The sequence below is a fragment of the Calliopsis andreniformis genome, chromosome 9, assembly GCF_051401765.1.
Source record: "Calliopsis andreniformis isolate RMS-2024a chromosome 9, iyCalAndr_principal, whole genome shotgun sequence".
Classification (NCBI taxonomy): domain Eukaryota; kingdom Metazoa; phylum Arthropoda; class Insecta; order Hymenoptera; family Andrenidae; genus Calliopsis; species Calliopsis andreniformis.
In genome coordinates, this window is record NC_135070.1 from 732,142 (window position 1) to 759,448 (window position 27,307).

At 40.0% G+C, this 27,307-nt stretch overlaps 5 protein-coding genes across 7 annotated transcripts in view; 1 reads left to right on the top strand and 4 right to left on the bottom strand.

The window, feature by feature from the left end:
• Positions 1-17,015, top strand: part of LOC143184036 (uncharacterized) — a 55,704-nt gene extending 38,689 nt beyond the window's left edge. The window contains exons 2-5 of the mRNA XM_076385969.1: positions 13,975-14,144; positions 14,284-14,505; positions 14,787-14,933; positions 15,281-17,015. Coding sequence (XP_076242084.1) covers positions 14,046-14,144; positions 14,284-14,505; positions 14,787-14,933; positions 15,281-15,796 — 984 coding nt within the window. The 5' untranslated portion in view covers positions 13,975-14,045 and the 3' untranslated portion in view covers positions 15,797-17,015. The remainder of the gene's footprint in view (positions 1-13,974; positions 14,145-14,283; positions 14,506-14,786; positions 14,934-15,280) is intronic.
• Positions 3,794-7,683, bottom strand: LOC143183213 (U-scoloptoxin(01)-Cw1a). 3 transcript variants are annotated; one of them, XM_076384710.1, is made up of 5 exons: positions 7,541-7,683; positions 7,263-7,334; positions 4,403-4,525; positions 4,185-4,286; positions 3,794-4,104 (listed from the first exon to the last, which is right to left on the bottom strand). In XM_076384710.1, exons 2-5 carry the CDS (start codon positions 7,332-7,334, stop codon positions 4,027-4,029), a joined length of 375 nt encoding a protein of 124 aa, XP_076240825.1. In that variant the 5' UTR covers positions 7,541-7,683; the 3' UTR covers positions 3,794-4,026. The 3 variants fall into 3 exon arrangements, with proteins under 3 accessions (XP_076240825.1, XP_076240824.1, XP_076240826.1); XM_076384709.1 differs by having other exon boundaries at positions 7,463-7,683; XM_076384711.1 differs by having other exon boundaries at positions 7,564-7,679.
• Positions 17,016-17,931: 916 nt separating the features above from the next.
• On the bottom strand, positions 17,932-18,613 carry LOC143183658 (U-scoloptoxin(01)-Er1a). The gene is made up of 3 exons (XM_076385317.1): positions 18,509-18,613; positions 18,217-18,420; positions 17,932-18,147 (listed from the first exon to the last, which is right to left on the bottom strand). Exons 1-3 carry the CDS (start codon positions 18,611-18,613, stop codon positions 17,932-17,934), a joined length of 525 nt encoding a protein of 174 aa, XP_076241432.1.
• Positions 18,614-21,088: 2,475 nt separating this feature from the next.
• On the bottom strand, positions 21,089-23,599 carry LOC143183793 (uncharacterized). The gene is made up of 2 exons (XM_076385515.1): positions 23,287-23,599; positions 21,089-21,429 (listed from the first exon to the last, which is right to left on the bottom strand). Exons 1-2 carry the CDS (start codon positions 23,597-23,599, stop codon positions 21,089-21,091), a joined length of 654 nt encoding a protein of 217 aa, XP_076241630.1.
• Positions 23,600-25,417: 1,818 nt separating this feature from the next.
• Positions 25,418-27,290, bottom strand: LOC143183281 (uncharacterized). Its single transcript, XM_076384806.1, has 5 exons — positions 27,266-27,290; positions 26,849-27,223; positions 26,317-26,448; positions 25,986-26,219; positions 25,418-25,862 (listed from the first exon to the last, which is right to left on the bottom strand). The coding sequence occupies exons 1-5, from the start codon at positions 27,288-27,290 to the stop codon at positions 25,468-25,470; spliced, it is 1,161 nt and encodes a 386-aa protein (XP_076240921.1). The 3' UTR covers positions 25,418-25,467.
• Between the last annotated feature and the right edge of the window lie 17 nt (positions 27,291-27,307).

Sequence of the window (27,307 nt, forward strand, 5' to 3'; positions counted from 1 at the left end):
CGACGGTCTCGAGGAAACACACTCTGGAACACGTTCGGTTCTCAAGACTCGACTTCGACACCGGGCTAAACAGGGGTGGATAACGCGATCGTGGAATTTTCGAGAGTTAAAACCGGGGAATCACCGCGTTCGAAGGTTCGGGGCAAGACCGCGTCCGGTCCGGCCAGAAGACTGCGCGATGGAAGTGGAAAAGTCAGCAGCAGGAGCGTTGTGCTCCGGCCAGCGTCGTCTGGTCGAGCTTTCTACGACCGAGGATAAAGTCAAGGAGGGGGTTCGAGCGGGCATAGGCGCCTTGGCTGGCCCCGCATTGGCGTAGCCCTGTCAAAAATCGGTCCCCGCTGAGGGAAAGGCTCGCGGGAGCACCTGCGTCGCCACCTGATAGTCCACGCGAATGCTGCTGCATCTAAAGTGCTGACACACGTTGCAGAACCTTTCAAACTTGACTCCCCAATTATGCGTTTAGAAGGCTGTGCATTATTTTACCGGCCACCGATTGTGTCTTACTTTTACTTGACGATTTTTCGTGTTGTCTATGATGATCCTAGTCGAGACAAAGGGTGGACGACCGCCTGCAAAGGTTTCGTGATGCCTTCGGGGACTTCGCTCCGCTTTACTCTATCCGCCCCTCGCGGACTTCTCGGTATGGCCTAACCCATCGAGCGAATTCCCCGCAATTGTTCGAAGTTTTCGAAAGATCGGTCGAAGAAACGAAGTGAAAGTGAAACGCGACTCCACCAACAAAGGACATCGACGAGGACAAAAGTAACGAGGTCCACTCGTACGTTGCGGCTTGGGGATGCCATTAGTCGATAAGGATCGCGCGTGAACCCGTTGTTCTGTCTCCGTTGGATGGTCAGTCTCAGCTGTTTAGAAATAGGAAGTTCGGTTTCCCGTGACGCTCGCTTGCGCGACGATCCTTTCGTAATCGAACGGCGCGGCGTCGGGCTTGAAAAACCGATCGACTCTTTGAGCGAGCGACTGGTTTTTCAATAAATTACTTTCAGGGTCGCAGCCGGAGAATGAATAGAGCCGCCGCTACCGAAGAAAGTATAGAAACCTGCTTTTGCGTTTTGAACTGGCTCGTGATTAACTTCAGGAAAATAGAATTGACTCGCAGGTATAGTGACCATTTTTAGCGATGCCCGAAGAAACTCGCGATAAAACATTTATTCTTCGTTAGATTAAATGAATATAAGCATAAAGAATTTATGTGGACAGAGTTTACGAGCGACCTGTTACCAGCAACGAGCTAATAGGATGTTAGAAGCGTGCTTGAAGTTGATTCGTATACTAATATTCGTATTAGTTTTATTAAGATAGAAACTGAAAGAAATGATCAATAACTCCATAAAGGAAAGTAGACATAATATATAAAACGCAATGGGTTTCTAAAACGTAAACGTTTTAATATTCAGGGGTGGGCTTCAGCCATGTTATTAGTTGCTATTTAAGTTTATTTTAATTTATTTACATGTTACTGTATTATACTAATTATATACTTTGATACAAAAATATCAACGTTTTAATTATTTTATTAATTTTAGTGCGTCCATGTTCACGAATGCAACTGCTTCCTCAAAGTTCACTACTTTCTCTAAGGACGACTACTCCTTTCTTCCCTGCGGACCAAGGATAATACATCCAGTTTCTCTTGTTTACATTTTTCCCGTCGAAATAAGGTTCTATCAGCATAAGGCTTTCGCTCCCTTCAATACAGACAACATGTAAACTATCCCACCTCAAATTAACACAAACTTCCTTTTTATAACTGTGAAATATGTTCTAACAAAAAGCTGTAATACACCATATGCCATAATTTTATAAAACAATAATTCATTTTATATTAATTTTATAAGTATTGAACCGGCATATGTTGTAATTAAAATCATTCATACTGTAAACCCTTGTTCAGATTAGTCAAGTTACTGAAATTCAAGCAGCTTGAATGTAAATGATTTAAATTAATTGGTACAATGTGAATCTGTTATTTTACTTGACTTCTGTTTCGAAGTTCCTATTTCGTCTAGGCATGTTCAGATCAGTCAAGTTATTTGAATTCAAGTGTTTGAATACAAGTGATTTGAGGCAATTTGATCAATGTGAACGTATTTTATTACTTGATATGAAATATTCTTTCAATCTTCAAGTAAAGTTAACGTCCTTTCAGCTTTTCCTTGCCTTGAAATACACATTAACACGTAGACTGTCATTTCACCCATATGTGGGTGACAATTTTTACACGATTGTGAATAACAATAAGTTACACAAGCATGAATAATAGTAATATTCAGAATTTTAGCAACAATTAGTAAAAGAGGAAAAATACTTTAAAGTAACGTGTTAAGTGATGTAGAAGAGATGATAAACTGTACCATATAGCGCAAACTTCAAGCAAATGGATAAATATGTGAATGTCAAGAAAATTCTTAAAAGTGCATGTTTTGTTTGAAAAATACATAACCAAATAACCAGCATGCACTACCTTTTCCGACGTCGTTTTTATTGTCTTGGCATGACAACTTGAATTCAAGTTACATTTGAATCCAAACAACTTGAATTCAAGTAACTTGGCTAATCTGAAACAGGCTTAAAATTGGTTTGGATAGTTAAGGGCAAAACAAAGCGGTTCACTGGTTAATGTCAGCTGCTTTGATTTTATTCTTTCGGAGATGTCCTGACTATGTGACAGTCTGGTTGATTGCTCGACACGCCCGTTGATCTTTGAAAGGTGATCGCAAAGAATTTCAGGACAAGGCGTAGGATACGCCCGTGGTATTTGCGCTTGCGATCTGCTCGAGGAGCGCCCCAACACGTGGTTTTCACGCGCGCGGAATATTAACTCGCTGCAAGGTTTCATGCAAATTCGATCGACCCCACAGCGTGTCGCACCCAGTTTCTTCTTTGTAATAATAGATCATGATGTGAAGAAGATGTTCACAGGAGCGTCTTATCGTTAGGTAATGAACTGGTAGCGGCGGTAGCGCAATTACGCGGAACTAACTATCGACGTTGCAATCGATATTTTTTTATTTCATTCGTGTCGCCGACGCAACGGCACGTCAGTGGAATAACGGCGCTCCTCAATGACTTTGGCCTTGGTGCTCTAAAATGTGTTTCACAGGCGGAAGCTAGGGTTTCGTAACTGGGCGTGCCAAATTTCTATTCACTTACGCAACGTGTGGAATATCAATCGAAGCTTTTCACCATTCATGGTAATTAAGCATACTCGAATCGTTTAGGACACCGTCGACGGACCTTCTGCGAGTCTGGTGACTCCACTCACGTAACCAAATGCTCGAAGTCGTATTTAGTCGATTTCAAACTTCAGCACGATGAAGAAATAAAGGGGTACTCGCGACGAGACATGCATGTGAAACGCAGATGGAAAAGTGTAACATTGTAACAACGTTTGACGGGGAAAAGGTTGAGAACGAGCAGGCCTCTCGCGACAACCACTCACTTTCTATTGTCCAATCATGCCAAGAAATTGTCCAATGCGATTTCGAGTTTTGCGATCGAGCCATCTGTTTCTTCACAAGTCTCGTTCCTCTTTCTCTTAATGCAGTTTGGCGATGAAAAAGTTTCGATTGGCAATAAGACTAATGCGTGTTGCTATATCATTTATTCAAGCCAATGTAGAAGGATTAATGCATCAGATGTTTTGTTTTATTGAAGAATCGAGGTTTTTTACAAGGCGATTAAGAGCTATCCGGATTGTCTGTCAGAGCAAACTGTGCGGTAAAATTTGTATTGGTTCTATATGGAAACAGGCAGCAAGTGTGGTTGAGTTCAGTTGAAGGTGTATCTACAAGTTCGAACAGGTTGTTGTAGTCGTTCGATATCGTGTAATTTAGCGTCTGTGAGTATTGCAGCGCCCTGTTCGCGCGCTTCTCCGCCGACAAGCTAGGAACTCGCAACTCGGTAGACGAATCACGTTTCTATTGAGTTACTCTCTCGCATCGAAGAGACTGTACAGAAATGTTCTTCGTTGACACGCGTCTTAATGTTCACAGCGTAGAGCTAATGTTAAATCTTGTTCCCATTTACGTCTCTGTAGAGGTCGTCGTTGATACCGTACAATCTCGGCGAGTCATTGCAATCGACCTACGATAAATAAGTCTATTCAAGCGATTCATGTTCAAGTGGTAGAACAAAATAGAAAGAACAGCGGAAAATGTGTGTACCTTAAACCACCAATCACAGACACGGGCCGATTGGCTAAAGACGGTGCCGTTTGGACAGAGGAAGCTGAATTGTCGTCCATTTGGCAAACACCAATGCCAAACCTGAAAAATAAAAAAATTTTTAGTCAAATTTGCCATTTACAAAGTACACTAGCAAGTTGTAAAAATTTTAATTTAGTTGAAAGTAATTGGGATGACTTCAACGAAGACGAATTTACCTGACATCTAGCTTCAGGATCGGCATAGTAGCCAGGTAACTTGCCTCCGCAGGTAAATGTTAGGCCAAAAGGTATGGAATCGTAGATCGGATAATCCACGCCAGGTGTGTAACCGTCTACTTGCTGTAATGTTAGTTAGAATCGATCTATGAGCTATTTCAGACTACATTCTAATTAACATTAACACGTTCGCTGCCAGTTACGAATATATTCATAGTTGGCTTGCGAGGCGCATATATTAACTACAAATATACTTGTTTGTCAGTTATCGATCTTCTATGCCAAATATGAGTTAACTTGTATAAACACGTGAATTTGGATCTTAGGTTTGTGAATAAAGCGAAGAGCAAGTTGGGGGAGGAAGAAAAATAATTTGCATGCGTGGCAGCGAATGTGTTAATTATTCATTTGTGAGTCCTCAATGATTAAGATACTTCATAAATTTTGAAAGTATTTCCACTGAGCAGCCAAATTATCACTGATTTGAATTGAAATAACTAAGTTGCATGAATTGCATCTAGATTTCTCTTGAAACAAAGCCAATTAGTCAAGAGACTCAATTAAGAAAAGCATTATTTGCGTTATAATTCTCGTGTAACTCTGTCGAAACAATACTGGCAACTTTCGTCACCTGTTATCGTTCATAATGGAACGTGGACTGGAATGCTAAAGTTATTCTTCTTCACTTCTTTAATAAGCTTATTTTTTGCAAACCACTACCCTTCTTATACATTCTCGTTTTTAAGACAACTTTTCTCTAAAAAAATTAACGACTTTTCGGTAATTGTATGGTAAACAGATGTTCATGCTTCCGGTGCATAAGGTAAAGGGTGCGGGAAAGGTCGAAAAGTTGAGAAGCGGCGGTTAATGATCCGAGTGGCTCTTAAAGAAGATCCACGTCAACAGGGGATCTCACGATGAGATCTTTTTCGCAATTGGCTATCAGTCGAAATGAGAAGAAAAAAGGAGGCTGTTGCGACACGCGAAACGCACGGCACGGTGGATCGAGCCAGTCCAGTGCGTGCACGTGCCGATGTCTGACCGGAAGTCGGGTTACATTGTTCCCCGCAAGCGGATGCGCATCTCCGTGCCTTTGTATTCGATCTCTCGTCCAGCGGTAGCAGCGCAACCGCGAAACATGGCCTCCACCCTCTCGACGTGACGGGTGATTTCGACGCTTGGTTAAGAAGGCACGGCCGCGATTGAGTCACCGCGCATAAGATTAGGGCGGGTCAGGGTTTCGCGTGGTGAATTGTACAATGTTCTTCAATCGAGATGACAATTTTTAAGCATTTGCGTTGGCATACCTACTTACTTTCAGCTATTGAAATTGAATTACTAAGTTGAAGAACGGTACAAGTCCAAAATTCGCAATCTTTTACCAATTTTATTACATGTTGGGATCAACTGTTCTGTTTTTCGACTTGCACTGTTTTGCAACTCACCGATTCAAATAAAGATTTTCAATCGTGTCTGACCTTGGCACGAATTGATGCTATTCTAAATTATAAAGTAGAGCTACGTAGACTTTTTAGGCATTTCACGAAATCACACGCTTATTGATAATATCTAAGTTATGAAGTCATATTATACGATAATAATTTATAACCACGGAACAGGTGGTAGTTGCGTCTCTTTTTGTTTGATATTTTAAATGAGTCTGCGAACCAACGCGAAATATTCGTAAAAGCTATGAATATTTCACGATAATAGGGATAATCACAATTGAATTATGTAGATGATATTTTCAGTCGCGATTGTAAATTTGACGAGTTTTCCAATGTCCCTCTGACGATAAGTTTATCAACAAAACAAAATAACAATCATAGAAACTGATTATCAAACAAATAACAAGTCAATGAGAAGTACCCATAACGGCAGCGAAAAATTTGCATTTTGGTATGAATGAGCACGTAAATTTTAATTTCGCTGCCGCAACGAATATTTTGTCGTCGCTACCATAGTGAATACATATTTGGCGTTGGTCTGGGGTCTTTCATACTGACATACGAATAGTTTCAAATTATGATTTTCCAAATAATTGTTTAAAAACAACAATGATTCTAAATTAAGTCTCAAACTATTCTCAAATTATTAAGCGTAAGCACAATAGAAATTGACGGATGTCGTCGAAGCCGCAGCAGAGTACAATAGGTTTGGTATCTCGTTAAAGCGTTAAAGGAGAATTTCTAGAGGCGCGGCACCGTGAATGTTAACCACGATAACGATCGTCAGATTAATTAATCATTTTCAGTTTTCTGGCCGCTGCTTCGACGGCATTGAAAATTCGGTTCCCTTCCGTTTCGATCCGTGTTCACGGTCACCGTATCCGGTGAAAACGTATGCACTTGCGGCTGGCCGGTCACACGATCGCCTATCGATAAATTTGCCAGTAAAAATATCGTCGGCTAGTAAGTATTAAAACACGGAGTTTTGCAATTCCAAGATCCAGTGCAGTTTTCGTGGATTCTCCAGTTACATAATCGCATTGGTCCGGCGCAACAATCGCAGAGGCGGAAGTGGTGGAAATTTCAACTAACGTTCCCTGAACGACTTTGTCTAACGAAGCGCAGGCCGCGAGCGAGAAAGCACGCTCGCGCAAGACGGGTTAATTAATGAATTACTTCATTGCTGCCATCTGTGCGAGATGACGCGAGAAGATACCGCGTCCTCCCTCTGTCATTGTTGCACGTGAGAAACTGCGATGAATATAATAATTTTCGCACTTTAATTCAGCACAGATTTCGTAAAGGTATTGTGCTCCTTGAGTGGTGCTCAGTGGGGTGTCGCAGCTTGCGTAACCCCTCGGTTCTCCAATCGAGGTTTCTTAAAGCACCATCAACCGAGCCAATCTACTTACCGCCATCGCTTGGTACAATGAAACCGCCCCGTATAGCAGGATCGCGCACAGAATTTGATACCGCGAAATCATCTAGAACGACATCAAAACAGTGATTAATAAATAGGAAAACAAATGAATAAAATCGAATGATTGAATTTTTCCTCCTTTTTACAGTGAAACGTTAAAAGTACAGGAAGGCTTTTAGCAATTCTGCTTACGAGATAGGGGCGGCAAGAAAAATCCATGAATTATTTTCGTGGTTTTTCTTCCCCGAAAAAGAGTCGCGATCAACTGACCTTTCCGTAGAATGTCCAATCACCTTAATCCGCAGTATCCTTCCACGTGGTGCTCATTTATCATAGGGTGATTCTTGTTCTCCGATCGCACAATGCACTCACCAGGTCCGATCCGCTGGACCTCCAGCTACACAAGTTCAGTCTCCACGGTGTTACCGACAAAGTTTCTTTCTCGAAGGATGTTACCGCGAAGTGGTGGTATATATATGGCTTTAAAGATCGAGCAGAAACAAGGGGGGGATTCTTGAGAGCCCCTCTTTCCCGGGGCTCCCACACCGGACGAACGGAGAAGATCCCAGGGAGGTAGGGGAGAGATCCACTTGTGCGATGCCGCAGATTCTTCTCTTATGCAATACCTTCGTGCTCTTACACCCGTGAAAACAGTCGTAACGATCGTACTTGAACCAGGGATGCGACTTTTTCCACATACTGCTTATCTGCCATCTTTGCCAGTGGAAGGGCTGCTCAGAGGAGAAGAAACAGGACGTTCCTCGAATGTTTTCGTCATTGAGAAATTTAACTCTAAATTTCAGTGCCTCGATGGTCGTAGGTTTCTTCCTCTGTACACGAAAGTGCTGTCAATCACGCGCAAGATTCCGCGCTTACGCTGCGTGATAACAGGAAACGCTCCCGACAGTTCTGTCCCAATCGCGTTATTTTTTCACCGCGAATGTTAAGTGGACGCTGTCGGACGGTTACGCAACGTCTGTGCCTCTGGAACCGTGAAAACGATCACGTTGCAAGGACCAAAGGGAGAATCTTCTTAGTTTCCTTAAAGTTTGCCTGTTTCAAAACCACTTCCCGCATCGTCAGTACCGCGGAGAAGCTCTTGGTTCGTCGAGCCTTTCATAGATTGAACGCGATCCTATCGATTAATTATACTCTGTGTGTTTTTCTCGTGGAGGACGCTTGAGATTATTTCGCCGATCCTATCGATCAGATATGGATGTTCTTTTTCGTGAGATTCTCTGGCGGAACAGAAAATGCTCATCATGATTAGGTAAACCAAAATGAGTCCATGTTATTCTGTAGAAATTGTTTTTAAATTTTGATGGAAATTCATGTTTTAATTGTCAAACTTTTTCGTTACAGCGATAAACAAGGTTATTAATTAGAGAACATGTCATTGATGAGGAAGTGAGGAATCATAAAACATTTCCTCCTCTTCAGCTACGTTAAATCGCCACTTACTACATTCGAACAGGCGGGAAACAGAAATCTCGAAGGCGATCAAATTGTTCATTTGCATGCCTGTTCCTCATCTTCCTCCTAGGAGCCCCTCAATTTTCAAGGTGCATTCAGTGCCAATTAGTTCGTAATTGTTGCCCGCGAACTTTTCCAGATTGACATGCAAATTCTATGAAATTAGACGGTTGATCTGAACGACGATTCGCTCAGTTTTGCCTCGGATTAGATAACCAAGTTCTGTGTTGTTTTTTCAAGTATATTTTTCATTGCAAACTGTAAAATATTTTCGCTTAACATTAGATAGCATAGTTCTGCTCTTGTAACGTGCAGTAAGCGCCTGAAAGAGAAACGATGAAAAGAGAGACAAGACGAGCAGAGACAGCATTCTGAATTGAATTATTGTTAATTACATATGAAGGTAATTTCACAATCCGTGTAACATTCGTGGGAAGGTCTGTTTATTTCTTTCACGATTAAGAACAGCATGGAATTATTTTGATGCTATGCAGAAAATGCCATCGTTGACAAAGAAAACTTCTCTCCTTGTTAAGAAACCTATCATTTGGAACGTTGCGATCGCGAAAGTCTTCCCTTCTCTGAACCGTCTGTCTTTTCAGTGCTCCCAATAGTAATTGTAAACATTTTATCACAGATTATATCATAATGCTCTCGTTTCGAATGGTATAACATAAAAGTGTGGGTGGTGTTATATTTCATTGCATCCGTGAACAAAGAATGGCTGAAACGTCTTCTTCTCTCTTTCTTCTTCAGGAAGGCAATCAAAAGAAGACCATTTGTTTTAATGGACACTTTCGTCAGATAGTTACTTCTATATCCCGAGTCTTCACACGCTCGGCAATGTTCAGTCGCTATAAGCTTTCGTAATTTCATAACGAGTTGACTTCCGAGCATCTTTCCTGTCGTGTACAAAAGAGACATGAAAGTCTTTCTCACGTTTCTACCACTGTCGACCGATTAAATGTTTAATTATGTTACTGTAGGAGCCGTGACGTTGTGTCTCGAATTATGCAGTGGTCTAGCAATTCGATCATCCTCGACGTAAAACTGGCAGTAAAATTAGTTATGCAGGTATACGAAATGTAAACACGAAAAGAAATATGAAATGCAGTTAATGTAAAAAAATATATCTACTGGCATTGTTAGAGTAAAATCTATGTCATAATATGTAGAAAGTGAAATGATTTTTTATTTAAATATACATTTCCAGTTTTAGTCATTAAAAATGAATTGGTGAGTTATAAAAAGGTACGTACAGCAAGTAAAAAATTTCCGATTTTGGAATAAACTCAAAATTATATGTAAAATGGATAGAACTACATATTGGGATCAAATATTTCAAAATGTAATTTTTTGACTTGTACTGTTCAATTCATCAATTTAAGTATAAATCTGCATAATCACAATCTAATGAAAAACAATCGATCTTTTTCTTCATTCTCGTTGAAACTCCTTAACGATTTTGTCGCTTTTCCTTCAGTTATCCACTTATGTACTTTAATTTGCGCCTCGATTTTTACTCGTGCCTCCATACTGTACGAACCCGCACACAATCGAATTTGCGATATCTCGGTTATGTAATCTACCGCTCTGACATGGCATGAATTTTATTGTATCTAGAGTTACATAAACAATATAACATCAATTATAACAAATCTTAGGAAGCGCGTCTCCTCTAGCGGCGCTGACAATGCGAAAGTTGCTCGAACACGTTTATTAGACATTTTTAATCGTCGACAGCCGCTGACGGAGAAATCTCTTTGTAATTATTTTCCTCCGTGTTTATCGCATCTCTGACATGTTACTTTATCGCTTGTAAATCACACCTTTCATAGCATACATTGGATACATCCACGACACCACTCGAAATTGTCCCACATTTTCAATAGTACATACGTGATACCTGTCTGCGAACGAATTGATAAATGTACGCATCGTATGCTGCAACTGTTCGAATTGCTCAAGGATGTTCTTTACATATTATAATTATTTCATAACTGGCCGTGGAACTACTTAATACAAAAGTGAAACAACAAAGAAATGAAATGAATTGCTTGGTCCCTTGTTTCGATGCTCCTACGTGCCATTTCGCCAGGTGAATCAACGTTATCTCGCCAGCATTATGTACTTCAGATTTATCAGAAGAGCAACAACAATAAGCGAGCACGGTAGAGGCACGCGTGCGTCGTGGCAGTGGACTCATGGTGTGGCGGCTCGCGCTGTGTTTTATCAGTCGCCGCGAGTCGAAGCGAGCTGTGGTGTCCCAGATTTTCAGCAGCGTGTACACGCGACAGAGCATAGCGCGTTGCTGGTTGTCGATCGCTCGCCGATCCTAGATATCGGGTCCATCCTCAGAACGGTTTCGCGGTTGAACGAGCGCGGGTCGATCGACCGGTAGCTACAGCCATAGCCATGTTTCCGGATAGCTAGAACGCGTGGCTGCGTGTCGCAGTTGCATTTGAATCGAGATCATCTGAGATTGCACCTGTGTGCGACAGGCACCGCGCCGCGCCGGTTCCGTCTCGGTAAGAACAAGTGTTTTGTGGACGTGGTTGTCTCAGTGATGTCAATAATTGTTGCTGGACGTTGGACAAGTGTGAAGGTAATCACTTGGAAGAATCTCTCTGCATCACTAGTAGACAATTTGTAGATTTGACTTTTAAAAAAGATTTAACTAAAGATTTTACTTTTTCATCATTTGCTAGCAATTATTGTTCACTGCAATATTCGCGCATGCATTGTACCTACGTACACTTTACACACTTTTTATATCTGTTGTTTTATTTCATCAAAGTTATGTATAGAGGATAATAAAGTTTCCTTATCTTTCCGTGTTTACCGGCGATAAGCCCGATAGTTCTCGACGTTTAGAAAATGGAAATTATTCTTCGATCAAAGTTAGAGTAATTCCGGGATCTACGTATCACGGTTTCTGCAAAGTTCTCCTTCCGCGTCTTCAATCGTGAGTATCGTTCCATCGTGAGAAAGTGTGGGAAGGAACGAGGATGAATTACGCTGGCTCGTTTCATTTTGCTCGAGCGATTTAGTCATCGAGAAGATTGTTTCTTGATTAATTCCCGCGCTGATTAATTAGGCGATTCGTCACGCATTAAGCCGTAATTGAAACGAAAACAGCACCGTTGCGATTAACGAGAGTAAACACTGTCGAGTGTGCTTTAGATTTCAGCAAGTCGGGACACTCGTTGTTGCGACTCGTTCGTGACACGAGTATAATAGCTTCCGGTCAGACACCCATCTACCGCCGTTTCCGGTATCTCTGTTACCCTCCCGTGAGCTCGAAATGAAAAGGGAATCGTTCCCTTTCTCGACTCGTCGCTCGGCACGGTTGCGACATTCTTGGAATTATCATGAAGAATTTCTCGCGAATACTCCGGGGATTATGAGCGGGGATTTGTCGTCTGGCGTCGATGAAGTTCGATATCTCGTAGCGTAACGGAAGTCTCAGAAAACCGTAATAACGAGCAGTGACTGTCTGTTGCTCCATTTGATCGGCAAATAATCCCGTTATCGCTATTGCTGCGCCTTTTTCTTTCCTCTGCATAAATGTCCTTGATTTGCCATAATTGGCAGCGTAATAATTTTCCGGGCCTTTATTAAATACTTACTTTGCACCAAGTATAACTGCATGGTAACTTTTATCGGAGCACCCGGTACGTAGACACACGCGTTAACAGTTTCAGTATTGTACGCGGGTGTAATTGGACGACAGGTGTACAGACGCCGCGAGTATACGGGGTGGTCTACAATAAACGCTCACTTTTTCTCTTATAACGATTCTTCGTATTTAAACCGTCTCATAAATTCCATATTTGTCGTTTCGTGTTTCTTTTATTAACGAAAACTACCTTATTAGGTTTCATCGAAAAGAAAAAGAGAGGAACAAAAGTGGCGTAAAATTTCACGAATACGTTTCCGCCTCGGTCAGCCAGTTTCGACCTTCGTTCTTGAATTTCTGCGCGTCGGTTGCCGCGAGTGCGGAAACTAACGCGCGTTTTTGAAACGGTAACTGCACACACGGACTCGCAAACGACGGTTCGAACAACAAGGTACCCACACACCTGACCAACGGACGGAATACATTAATGAATCCCTTTTCACCTGACTATCAGGTCACCTGACTCATTTCCGGTCCGTTCAAAGCCAAGCCCCCTATGCGCATTTAGGATTCTCGATAGTATCGCATTTTACGCACCTCTTCGCATCCGTTTAGTTCAATTACATCTGTGACCGTACACAAAAGTTCGTGATCGCTTTGTCCCTTGTTTTCCACGAGCTTGCGGGTTCTTCGGGACTTGTGATGCGAACGATTTTCGAAGATTCGAGAATTGGCGGGTTTTGCATGTTTGCAATAAAAACGGTCGTCGTGGCAGTCAGACGGAATGAGAGCGAATCGAGACGGACGAGCGAAGCGCAAGGTGCAACACGTGCTGCGCGACAGCTGTTTTCCGGTTTAAGTCGAGACGTTAAGCTTGTTTTTAATTCCGCGGCTGAACGCGTATCGGGATATAACGATGACGATAATGGCGACCACGAGGGGTAAACCTTCCCCTCGACTGTTGCACGATCGTAAATTGCTCAACTGTTTTATTTCCTTTTCCACTTGTGCATTAAGGAAGGAAATACATATTTTGTGCTTTGTTTTATGCAAATATTTAATATTACAATAAAAATAATGGGATGTATAATAAATTAATGGGATGTACATAATACGCAATGATATATAATATAAATATTATACAAAAATGAATATCACATATGAAAACCGTAAAAGCTTATTCACGTGGTAATATCGTATGTATACCGCGACGCGTATGCGATACTGCAACCACCGTGTAAGTGCAATAATTTGTTTATGTGTCTTGTCAGCCGCCTCGATATGAAAAAAATATCGCGATACTGTATCTTTTGAAAATCACCATCTAATCGGTATCCACAATACGCGAATCGTGACACGCATATCTCCGTACCGTATAGAAGATTTGTAAAAAGTGTATATATCCCATTTGTTGCAGTATTACTTAAAAACTAATCATTCATTTAATTTATTTCAAGAATGGATTTCAACTTATCTCGAAATTTTAATTGTACATACTGTCAGTATGATGAAATATCGTAAATCTTTAAAAAGATTAACAAGAATATATTCACTCTGGTAATAAGATATCAGAAAAATATAATTAAAACTAATCACTTTTGTATGACTTAAGGTACGCCATAGAAGAGACCACACTAAGTAAAAACAGAGCAAAAAATATTTCAGACGGATTCGAAGGTCGTTATGGAGAACGAAGAGTTTAACTTCGTGAAGAATTTTGACGACCATTCAGAGAAGGGCACGACCAAAAACAATCGGAATAGCAATTCTCCAATAGCAAAGGTTTGTATTTCTTTGTTTTAAAGAGGAGTTTCTCGAAATTTTGTTTCAGAGCAGATCTAGAGCAAAAAAGTGATTGGATTTTGTAGGAAAGTAGTTAGCTTTGTGGGAAGGGTGATGAGAGATTTTGATAATTTGCTAGGAAAAAGGGTTCGTTGGCGGGTCTGAATTGGTGATGACAGCGCCGTTATCCAGGGCGACCGAGGCCGGAAACGCCGTCCCTGAGCGGCCAGCAACCGCCTCTTCGTCCTCTCCGGCTTCCTCAGTCGTTTCCAACCCGCCGAACATACCGAACGTGGTCGAGTATCACTTGAAAGTGAAGCCAGGACAAACACAGAGAGTCTGTCGGTTGGATAACAGTTCAGTAAGTACTGACTAATACTTTAATCGACATCAAAGGATTAATTAATCCGTTCTTCAGTATTTTCCTAAACTTTCAAGCGACTCCAATTTGTTGATTTATTCTATCAAATAATATTGTCACTCACAATAAGCTCATAATATTCACTTTCTACGGTATTCGTTTTCATAACACACGCTCTTTCGTTTGGTAAATACAGTCATTTCACCTTGCCGCATTCACTTTGGAAAGTCTCGCGGAAATTCATTAAGTTTGTGCATAACCGTTGAATATTCTTCGTACAGAAAAGTCAAACCGTAGAAGAGATGAAGAAGGAAAAGAGTCCAGTGCCTTCTACTGACAAAAAGAAAGATCTCGTGTCAAAGCTATCTCGTCTGTCCATCGACAATAACGTATTCGAGGGTTCTACGGATTTGCCTCAGGTGTTCCAGGTATAGATTTCGATGTTTACATTTTACCTGACCTCGCTAACAAGTACATTTAAACGCTGTTGCCTTTGTCAAAAGAGAATTAAGCACATTTCTTGAATTAATAATACGAAAACGAGGTTTGGGCTCATGGTTTATATAACAATCATTTAGGAGTTTCCCTAATTTCTTAATCAAACATGCTACAGTTTTCGCAGCTGGTTAATATTCTTTCGATCGTTTGAAAACCTCCTGTTCACAAGCTCTTTCGAAAGTAAAACGAGAGTACGCTAGGAGCCCAAGGTCTCGGCATAGTTTAATTGCTACCTGAGCGGACCCACGCGTGGGAGACTAAAGGGGGCTCTTTTCAGGTGAAATATCTGGGCTCTCATGATGCCAGGGGCCTCTGGGGCATCAAGCACACAAGAAGACCCGTCGATAATATGGTGGCTGCCGCGAAGGCCTTACCGACCAACACTATACTTCCTCTGATCAAGTTGGTTGTCTCCCAGGAAGGCGTTGCCCTGTTGCCTCTCGAGAAGAGGAAGGATCATAGTTTCGCTAAGATGTATGCTATCGAAACGATCTCGTATGGGGTCCAAGATCTAGTCTACAGAAGAGTCTTCTCAATGATTGTTGTACGCGAGACAGAGAATTTTAGGAGGGTTTCACCATTTGAGTGCCACGGCTTTGTTTGCGAGTCGAAGCACCACGCGAGACAGTTGACTTACGCCCTAGCCACGGCCTTCGAAATCTACTCGAGGACCGTGAAAGCTCAGGATAAGATGGCAGAAATGGCAGGCAATAATGCGAGAAAGAGATTCGCTATAGATCTCAGGAGTCCTGAGGAAATTGAAGCCGATCTGGCTATGGACTCTGAAGCTTAGGTGGTTTTTTTTCCAAACGGACTTAATTATTATATTGGCACGGTAAAGTGATCAGCAAGAGGAAAGTTAACGAGGAAAGGTGGCACGCTGGAGTTTTACATTGGAATGCAAGGACATTGGCTTGGAGGACAATACAGGGTACACATTGTCGAAAATGTTTCAGTTGTACGTAGGTTTAATATTATCGATAAACATATTGATTATATTTTTTTATTTGTTGGAAAATAAAAGACTAGATATTTAAATGGATCGTTACGGATATAAGAGTTCATGTTTCACGAGCACTTGTACCTTTCACTGCTGTTGTAAATATGAGTTTCTATTGTATATAGTTTTATTCCTTTGAATAAACATGAACTCGTTTAAATAGCAATTACTACCGTTGTTATAGTCGATGTTTTATATTCGTTTAAGTATAGTTAGGGGCCAGTGACTGGTAGAAGATAGAGTATGACTGTAAATTCTTTTTAATTGATTAAAGAATGCTTGATACAGAGTTGAAAGACATATTTTAGGATTACAGTTTAAAAAGTATTTTTGCCGTGAAATTATTTGTGGCCACGAATGTTCGTGTATTTCTTGGTTCTTAAATATTTGATCGGCATTTACAAGCGGAGAAAAAGGCTACTGCCTGATTCCGCGACATAATGGCTAGTTATCCAAAGATACCGAATAGGAGAGAAGAACCGAAGTTTGCCGGCTCATCTCGGTGATTTTTGCGATTCCATAAAAATATTATCACCCGATTTAAAACAAAAAATTGGATTCATTTCTAGCCGCTTTGTGTGTTGTGTGTGTGTGTTTCACCTCATTGTACAATAATGTTCACTGCTTTCATAATTATTTAATTTATTAATGATTTATGTTTAAGTCACAAAACCAATATCGATACATATCAGTTGCTGTAAATAGAAAACCAAAAAGAACGTTGCCTAACAACCTCTTTTGGTTACGTAATAATTATTTTATTTAGACGTTAAGTAATTTTCCGCTTTTGTTGAAGAATATCGAACCCGTGCATATTTTAGGCTTGGGACATTGTGTAACTTTTTCAAACGCGAAACGACTACTTAATTATAGTCGTTTAATTACCAGTATTAGCGACTTGTATGAATAGTATGTACAATAAAGTTTTTTAGACATACTTTTACCTCTTTATTGGAATAGTAAATGTAGGTTTCCACAAAAATAGTAATTTATCTTTAATATATTGCACCTTTTCGTACGTTCTTATACATAGATATATTATAGTAGTTATGTAGTTTAATCCTTATATTAATCTGTATAGTATCCTGATTAATTTTTAAATCAGGGATGTATTGAATCTATTAATATTCATAAATAAAAATTATTTATTAAACTTTTAACTTTTAAATTATTTTTTTCTGTTTTAAGTTACTTTGTACTTTTAACACTTTAACTTTTTTTTATAAATCTACAAGTTTAATAGTTATTTTGTATTCAATGAATAAAATTAAATTATTATTATTCACTTAGCATTATTCAAAATTTAATGAATTGAAAGTAGGGTTTATTTTGTTATGTACATATATACTTAAACAACAGGGCACTTCGTTCTACTTATTATAGTATGTATTAGAATAGAGTGTACTGCATAATTATAATCTCTGAGCATCGAGAGTAGATACATTTATTAGTAATTACGTATAAATTGTAAAAGACGAAACTAACAAATGACTTATTTCAAACAAAGGCTTATTTCAAATTTTTAATATTAAACCAATATACTTTATCAGGAGAAATTTGCTTACCAAAACTTTAACTTTGCAGAATAAATGTTTCTGTTTAACTAAAATTTCTTTCTACTTCCGAAAAAATTTAAGAAATCGATAAAATAAAAGTTTTAGTGAATACGCTTCATTTTATAACCGTTTTCTTAGGATAGGAAAGATAACAGTAAAAAAAATACTGTTACTTTATAACTAATTGAAAATGTTAACAGTTTCATTCGAGTCCTAGTTTAAATCTTAAATGAACTTATTCTTCGCTTGAGCGTGTTTCAGGCAAGCAAATACAGTCGATTTTGTTTCTTAAATTGTGTAGTCCAAAATGTGAACATTTTCGCAATGTACAATACAGTTCAATATTCTTGTATTTCAAATAATATGCTATCACTACTGCCGCGACGATTTTTTCCTATTCAGAATCCTTGACGTCCTAGTGGGTGGTTTATTCGCGATCGGCTCCACAGCATCCGATTCTTTTTCTGGTTGCTCCATGTCACTTTCTTCTTCTTCCACTTCTTTGCCAATCGCTTCATTGAGCTCGTAGAATTTTTCTGATTCCTCGCAGGGGATAGAGTTTTCAGTTCGTGTGCAGACGAAAGTAGCCTAAAGAATAGGTTGATATCATTCAAACATAGTAACAAGATTTCTAAGGTGAATAAAAGAATAACGTACCTGATTGAAAACTGTTTCCGCAGGACAAATAAAACTCCACCTAGTAGCGCTTCTAGCTTGCGGCAAGCAAACGTGGAAAATCTGGCAGTCATTTTCCATGTCAGCATAGTATCCATAAATTCTGTCCTGGCAAGAGAAGTTGTCAACGATATCCTCCCTAATGAGAGTCGCGTTATCGGGTAGTTCCAAGCCACCAGTTTTGTTCTAAGATTCACAGATGTATGATTACTATTTTTTACATCAATAGCCTTAAGTATCGTGCAAGTTTTTCACCATACAGAGTATCACGAACCTTAAATTCTGGAAAGGGTCTCCTAGATTTTGGTGGTTGAGGAAGACCCCAAACAATGGCAAATACACCAACGAGCAACACGAGTAAACACGTCCTACGAATCATGGTAGATCAAAAGAGATATGTTTGTACAAATGTTCTAATGTTTCGCGAACAATGAATTCAGGGGAAGTTTTAACAGTTGTATCGAGTTCTGTCTTCGAGGATCCTGAGTAGACTGATGATTCGACCCGCGGAAGGGTGTTATATAGTGATCTGCCCGTAAGGATCTTGAATATTGTATGAATGGCCAATTCTGGGTAGGCAGAAATTAGTAATTTCATCACGTTTGGTCTGCCAATGACCATCCAGACGTCCACATCATCCTCGAAGGCCCGATGCAAATTTCACCGTTGATGTGCCCAATGATACGCTCTCCTCGTGCAACAACGACGAATTCCGTCGCTCTCGCGCGCCCGCCCACGCACCTGTTCGCGTAAGGATTATTATTTAATCATTCAGCAATCGTTCGCTATGCTCATTCAATGATTCGAGCTATGAAACCCCTCTTCCTTTTTCCAATTGATACGTTTACATCTCTACACACGTGCAGGTGGTACGGCTCATCGAAAAAGAAAGAATCATAATACTCTGGTCACTGCTCTCCACAAAGCTATTTAAGATTATCCTTTCTTCGGGTCAAACAAAGGAGCATTAATATGCCCTTAAGAGTTTCCTGACCCGCAGACGTCCTTCCGTCGAAGGAAGAATACTCCTGAAAGAAATCAGGTGCGCCCGCGAATTCTGTATGAATATCCTAAAGACGTGCCACTTGAAGGTCGGATGCAAATGGCGGCAGAATCGAAATAGCTGGTATGAAGCGAGATTGAGTTTCGTTAGCTGATTAAGAAAAAGTTGGACGTAGCTGGGCCGGCGAAGAAATTCTATAAATGAACGGCGGAAGGATATTTCAGCGACCCTTCTCACGAATTTCGATGATTCCAATGCGGCATGATTGTCTGGTTGGCCGCGGTCCAATCGGATCTCCGAAAAGAGGTTTCAGCCGTCGAAAACCGAGGGCAGGGCGAGAACGGGCCTCGTCTTCGTTAAGGCCGCACCGCGGGCACCGATTCTGCGGCATGTGAATACTTAACAGTTTCCACGAGCTCCCCACCTGTTACGAAATTCTGCTTGCTTCTGGTCATTGACCATTGTGATCACGAAAAATGCTCATCGTAATATACTTGTCCGGGTCATCTCTTGCGTGGGTAATCGTAGATTATTGTTCGTGTATGTGTTTTGAAAATTGTTTTGTTATTATAACTGATTAGTTTGTGATTAACTGAAAACCTTCAACAGGTATTGGGAAAAATAAATTCCTTCGCCATAAAAGGTAAAACTGTGATGCCAACTTATTGTTGAAGTATTTTTAAATTTAGTGGACTTCCATACGCAATAACAAATTTGACATTGCAGTAGCAAACGACTTCCTCTTATGCAATTATGCGCGAACGTTTATGATTTTTAAGGGTATTTTTTAACATATTGGTTACTAAAATCATATTTTTAAATCCATAATTTTCTGAATCCTTTGGTGCAGAATCTACTGTATGTAGGCATATAAATATAAATGAAGACATTTTAAATATCATTTAAATGAAGACATCAAATAATCAGTGTCATCGAATTTAGTTCGATCTAAATAACTCACACAATTCGTTTACCTTATTTTTCAGTTCATACTGCTAAACAAGAAGTCTCCCTAGGAAGATTGCAAACTTGTCTGAATTTGAATAGTAGGATAAAGGGGAACTGCTGAGAAGACCAATTGGTAGATCGCATTCGCGGCAAGGTGAACAGCCGGCAAGTATCGGTGCTCGTTGAAAATTCCATTCGCATTTTCTCTCACCACGATGACAAGGAATGCAAAGGGAATATACTTCGGGTTGGTCTACGCTCCTTCGAGAAAGAAGGTTGTAAGTTGATTCAGCAAACTTTCGCGGTGGCGCATCGCGAGCACACTCTTTCTTATTCACCGTCGATAAATTCACAATCTACGATTCGCTCAGAATGCTTAATACTAATAGACGTGCTGAAATTTATCACAATTTACGAACGAGTTGATCACGGTTTCTTGACAGAGTTGCTTAGTTGACGAGGAAATGCATAGGGACCTTGAATTATTAACAAAATAATTTATTACTTGTACGTTCTTTACAGGTGTTATCAAAAAATAAATAAAACACAACTTAAAGGTATGGGACGTGGAAGTACATTTAACAACAGGTACGCAAAGTGGGCTTTGGTACGAGAAGAAGAACCTCGATCAAACGCTTTGCGAATTGGCGAGAACGTGTTTCATTAGGATTCAAATAAATTAGACAAATAAATAATTCAACGTATAAAAAGTAACGTAGGTTACGAATGGTATACCCGTGTTAATTCGCGACTGATTGATCTCTTCGATCTCTTCAGCAATTAACTAGAAACCTGAGCGCGAAAAGTATAATTGCAGCAATAGCGGTTCAATCATCAGAGACCTCTTTTTGCTGCTATTATTCTTTCGTTTATAGGATGGATCTTCTTATTATTCAACCGCTATTAATTTTTGGGGGCGTAGGCAGAGTAAGCCAGGTTGTGAGGAGAATCATTAGAGGATCGTCCCCAGTAACCATGATCGTGTTCATCCTGATCATAGTGATGCTGATGCTGAGCGTGCTCGTAGTAGATGACCTTGGCCGGGTGGGACTTCTTCAGGTCTATCCAGAACTTGGCAACGTTGATAATCAAGCTAAGGATGGCAATCACGAAGAACTTCAATTGGAAGTGAGTGGAGATCAGTTGAAGTAGGAGGCTGAGCTTTGCTTTGAACAGCATTGCCAGGCCCAAGAGCTTCTGAAGTTGCTTCTTCTTCTTACCAAATTTCTTTCTACGTCCTTCCACTGCAATACAAAGTTAATGGAAGATTTAATTAGTGTGATTAATTCTAAAAAAAGAAGATACCCTGATCTGATAATGTGGAATTTTAAATATGGCCACGAGTCATCGAGATATAGCGGAATGAGGTAAAATACAAGAATTGAAGACACCGTAACACCGTTATGGTTCCGAAGACGCTCCTAGGACCCGTGACACCGATTTTCTCCGCCAACCGTGCTCACATTAATGCGTGAATCGACACAGAAACCATAGAAACAAGTAACTTGTTTCTTATAGGTATTGTAGACTCACTCTCTTCGGTCGACTGAACGGTCGTGATACGTTTCTCTCGACTAGATTATGCGTAATAAGGTGTTTGCATCGTTAACTTATATTTTCGTCGCCTGTCACCACTTTCATTCATTTCTGAATTTTATATTGCGTTCTAAAGAAGGAGGAAATTACCATTTTTTATAGTAATTTATTAGGCTAATAGAGATGACTTTCCAGATATTAATAGATATATGATAATATTTAGTTTGTCCATTTTACTTTATTCAAACATTTGAATATTTAAAACTCTGAATATTCGAATGTGTGGACATTTAAATATTTGAGGATTTGAAGAAAAATTTGAAGATTAGAAGGTTTGAAAGTTTGAATGTTACACGGAGAGAATTTTTATCATAGATTATTCAGTTTTCTATGTATTATGTATTTGATTCATTAAATTTTTGTTGAAGACGCAAGTTTCTTTATCTACCATGGAGATAGAACAAAAGTGATTTCTATTGAAACAAACGAAAGTAAAGAACTCGTCCAGGCAATTAAGGTATCTTTTCGGATGTCCCAGTCGCGTGACCTATAAACCTCTAGCTCTCTCAGGCCACGTAATTTCTTTCTGCAGGGTCGGCTTTCTTAAAAATGAGTCACGACTCTTTTCACAAACCAATCCTGATGTCCTGAAACAGTACGCTTTGGTGCCTACGCCGACCTTCTTCAAATGGTCGAAAGATCGTTCTGATGTTCGCCAAATTGTTTTAGTTCCCGAGAATGATCTGCTCGAAAAGATAAGGACGATAACAAGCTTTGTTCCGTTACTGAAGATTTACTTAAGTTATATCATTAAACCATGTGCAAACTCCGAGAAGAGGTCAGCGGTGTATTGAATGTTGAACTTCAATTACGGTGACCTAAAGACACGTATTCCCTTAGTCTTAGGAGATGTGTCTTCTGCTAACGTTCCCGTGCTAGTTTTCTTTCGTCAAACAAACTCTAACTATTTTCTACAAATACGAGACTTCATCTATCCTTGTTCATCCTGATATACATGTAGCAGCTCGATATAGTAAAGAATTTGCCGTATCCTTCACATTTTTTGTGTAATCGTCTCGGAATCGTCTAGTTCATGGTCTCTTTTCAGGATTCATTCATAAAACGAGTCACGTGGTTCGTACAATGAACTTCTGTAAGCAACCATTCATCAAGCAACTCTGCGTTGACTTAACTTCAGACGTATAAAAAATATACGTGAACAAGTGAACGCAAAAATTGGGTCAACTACATTTCGTGGAAGCTTAGACACTCATTCAAAGAATGATGTCGAGTCCAGTTTTGGTAACGCGGGCAAGTTCAAGGTCGATAAAATTTAGCCGACTTTTTAACGGTGCTCACAAGGAGACACGAAAGAAAGTTCACGGTTGATTTTGTCATGCGCTCCACGTGCCGGCGAATCGACTAGAAATCCAAGTTGCTATCTGATCCGTTTATTCTAATCATCTAGCACAATTTTTGGAAAAAAAAATTTCATTCGTATGTACCACGCGTAATCACGTTTTTCTGATATCTTCCCCAGGTCACTAGTAGAACGACAATCTTACCTTGTTCGCCAACTTCCGTGTCTTCCTCTGCTTCTTCAGTTGTTTCAGAATCTTGAACATCATCGATGACCTCGGCCACAAAGCTGCTAGTCTGTTCGAGGACCGCGCTCATCGGCATTTCACTCTTCTTTCCAGTCACCTGCATCTCGACCTGGTCGATGTCTCTGGCCAACCTCGTCCTCAAACATCCTATACTGTTATCCTCGAACACACAGTCTAGGACACTTTGGTCGTCCTCCTTCCTTTCGATCGGTTCACCCTGACAGCACAGGACCAATCCCAGAAGGAAGAAAATAGACACTGTTATCCTCATGGTTTCTTTGGTCTACGTCTACAATCCCGTGACTATTTGGAATTTCAAAAAGGACACTGTCACCACGCGCTAGCACAGGCCTTTGTCCCCTGCGTGCTTCCCGTTCTCCACCCTACTCTAGATTTTCGTTGATCCACGCTCGACCTTCCGCTTTTTATATCCTTGGACCGCGTGTCACGGGCACGAAGTGGTTGTGGAAGGTGCGTGGTCGAACATATATGAGAGTGTAACCCCTTCCTTCTGGACTTCCGCCAATCAAGTTGGTCCTGTTTCAAGTGAGCCCCGACCGGCATCCCCCCACTGCCATGGTTTTCGTGGACACACGTCGTTGGAACTCAACGACAGAGTCTATGTAGTTCTCCTTAAAGAATTCTGACCACCTCATAGACGCCGGCGCGAATAGAAAAAAATATCCACGTATATCTCTATTAGCCGCAGACACTATCTCTGTTTCCACATTGTTTCCCATTTCCTCTTGGAAGAGATCAATCTTTAAAGGTTGCTATAAATATCGTAAGGTCGATTTATTGTATGCAAATATTTATAATTAGAAATCATTTGATTGGCCTAGTGCAATTCCTTCACGATTCGATTAAGTTTCTTCTCTAGTAGGCCAATTTGTATTCGTTAATTACATTTCTCCAGAATCGGTATACAAAATCCGTTTGTCCCGCTACGGTGGGAATGAATTTTTTATGCCGCGTCAAGCAATATTTCCCCCGTTGCTGAAAAAGTATAGGTGGATTTGAGCTTGTGCGCGTGTAACTTGGCACGCGCGTGGGTCACGTACGTGGACCGACCACAAAAATTCCACCACAGTCACGACAGGATGCTAATACAACCTAATTCCGACCATCTTTATCGTTATTTAAAGAATGAAGAGACACAGAATCATAGTGAAATCGTTACTTTCGAAACGTCACGGAACCGACAATGACGCAAATTTTTTTCCGTATATTTGTCTTTTTAAATGAGATTTTAAATTGAGACTGAAAAGGGTCATAGAGCTTACTAGAGCGACTCCTCTTCCGTGGAACATTCGAACAATCAGGGAAATGAAGCGTGCCTTTTGCCCAGTTCAATTAGCATAATAAAGGCGATCCGCTTCTCCGAAGCATAGGCTCACGTGTGACAGCGTACCAGAACAACTGTCACAACATCTATGAATTATTATTCATAGAATTACTGTGAATGTACAGATGAAAATAGATTTTCTCTTTCCTTTGCATAACATTTAATTTATTTGATTATTAAATAACAGTGGCCAGTTGTTTCAATGTACCCGAACTCGTAAAGTTTTATAGCATTCATGAAAGAAGTCGAAAAATAATCGACGCAAAATTTCATAGCTTAACAGGACCCTGCTTTAAGAGATTCGTCAAAACTTTATTATCACACATAAAAAGAGAAAAAATCGAGATCATGGAAATAAACTACTTTAAGAGAAACTCAACTGAAATAAAAAAAATAATATTTCACGATGTTGGTTACTGTTTAATTAACATCGTGGCCCAAGTACTTACTTTATTTTGTGTTTAAGAATTGTTAGTTAGCCGAGTGTCTACAGAATTGCCCTGATACGATGCGTATATACATATATTTTGACTGGTAGAGCCAGATTTTTCGCGAAAGAGGTTTCACATTCTGACCAAATTAACATTAGATAGAAGGCTTCTAAAAAACGTGTATTTTAGGTAGAAAACTACATTCCTGAAATTATATTAAGCTAACTAAATGTGTCAGTCTTTATGCTAATCAATAAGGAAACGAATTCATGATTACTATTAGTTTCTTTATTTCGTTCGTCGTGTATGTTATTTCGTTACATGGAGTTTGTACTGTACGATAGACATTGTGTCGAAAATTTTTCACGTCCAGTACCAAAGAAAAGAATATCCCTTGAGACGGTGGTTCTCTGCGGTCCCGTTAGTCCTAGGGACGAATGAAATGTTGGGCTGGTGACCAAATTCGTTCGCCAAATACTTCACCTTTGTATCGATACCATTTTCATTTTGTGTTCGATAACTTCCGTCCTTTTTACCATTTCTGTATCCGTTTTCTTGATGATCATGCGTTGTAATGGTATAATTGAACCGATAGAAGATGTCGTTTGCCATTTTATCAAGAATTCGATCATTTGCAATCGTATTCTTCAAATTTGCTTCATTGGTTGCTTCCTTACTTAAGAGCTTCTTTGTTGAATTTATCATGTTCATTAGTACTTTTTCTTTCAAACTCTTTCCCCTTCTCTCGCTGAACGTGTCTTTAGGATCTTGGGGAATTTTGTTCTTCTCTTGAGCTAAATTATTCTCCACTGCTAACACTCCTACAAAGTTATTTATTACAAGATTTGAGACATTAAAACCAGCGTAACATCATTTTTTACCATTTTTAGTAGCAGAGAGCGTGTTTGTTGGTGTCTTTGTCATTTCCTTCAAGACGGAACTTCTCGGAGCCGAACGTCCCGAGATAGATGGGGCAGTTGGAACAGTTTGCGTGGAATTATCAGGATGATCTTGTTTTATGGGAATTTTACACCCACCACAGGCTTTGGCGACAGCTTCCACCAGCTTCCTCGCAGCCTCTGGTCTGTCTTTGAATATCTCTTGCGCATCCTTCACTTGTGAAAATAAAATTAATGTTCGAGCAAATTTACGGTAGATCGCAGAATAATGAAATGCAGATAAATCTGTAAAGTTGATAATTTGTAGACTCACGACTGGTGATCTTTCTATTTCTCATCTTAGTAATAATGAAATCGCCATTTTTATCTGTGGCATATCCGGTTTCGTGATACACTCCGTCTGCAGTTATGAATCCGTACTCCCCAGTGATGATTCCAGTAGCATCTCGTGAAATAATGATTGTTAGATTATCCTTCCGAGAATTTACTTAATTCACTTAACCTATTCGAAACACATTACACACCAGGTGTGTAGTGCAGTATCTCACCAAAAAGACGAATAGCACACCGCGTGAATGATCATGAACAAAAAAATATTTCAACTCCTGTGAATCATCTGGTAAGGAACCTTTCGTTTCAAATTGGATAAGGAGAAATGTCCTATACGCGGTTGACGTTACGGCTAGACACAACGTTCAAACTCTTCAAACACAGACAATGTTTCGCAATATGCAGGTAATCTATTATATTTGTGTTTTATTGTTTTGATGATGTGATTTAGACATTGCATGTAATCGCAACATCACATATCTACAGGAAATTCCACTTTCAGATTTCGTACATACCTTTCTTTTCGTACCTGTGTTGGAAATCGACGATGTTGAAAGAAAATTCGTAGGGTCTGCTCTCGTTCTTTCCTTCATCCGCCGTTGCAACACTTTTCAGGAAAATGTAGCAAGAAAAATAGAGAATTAAGAAACTCATCTTCTGAATTGTAAAAAGGCTACGACTGTTTGGGGATGTTGAAACTCTAAGATCACAAGACTGAATGAAGAGAACGATTAGATCCTTGAAGCGTTTAATGCTTATGTAACTAAAGAAGAAAATGTTTTCCCTCTCGAGAGATTCGAACAGAGAAGAGAGGAAACCGTGGAATCCACACAGAAGAAAAAATTCAAGGGACGGACAAGGATTCTTGACGCTTGCTTTCACGCGAATGTCTTCGAATAATTACAACATGGAGGAACGACTATAAATTCTACAGTGACCGAGGAAGTGCCTATGCATTTATGCTTTGAAGACAG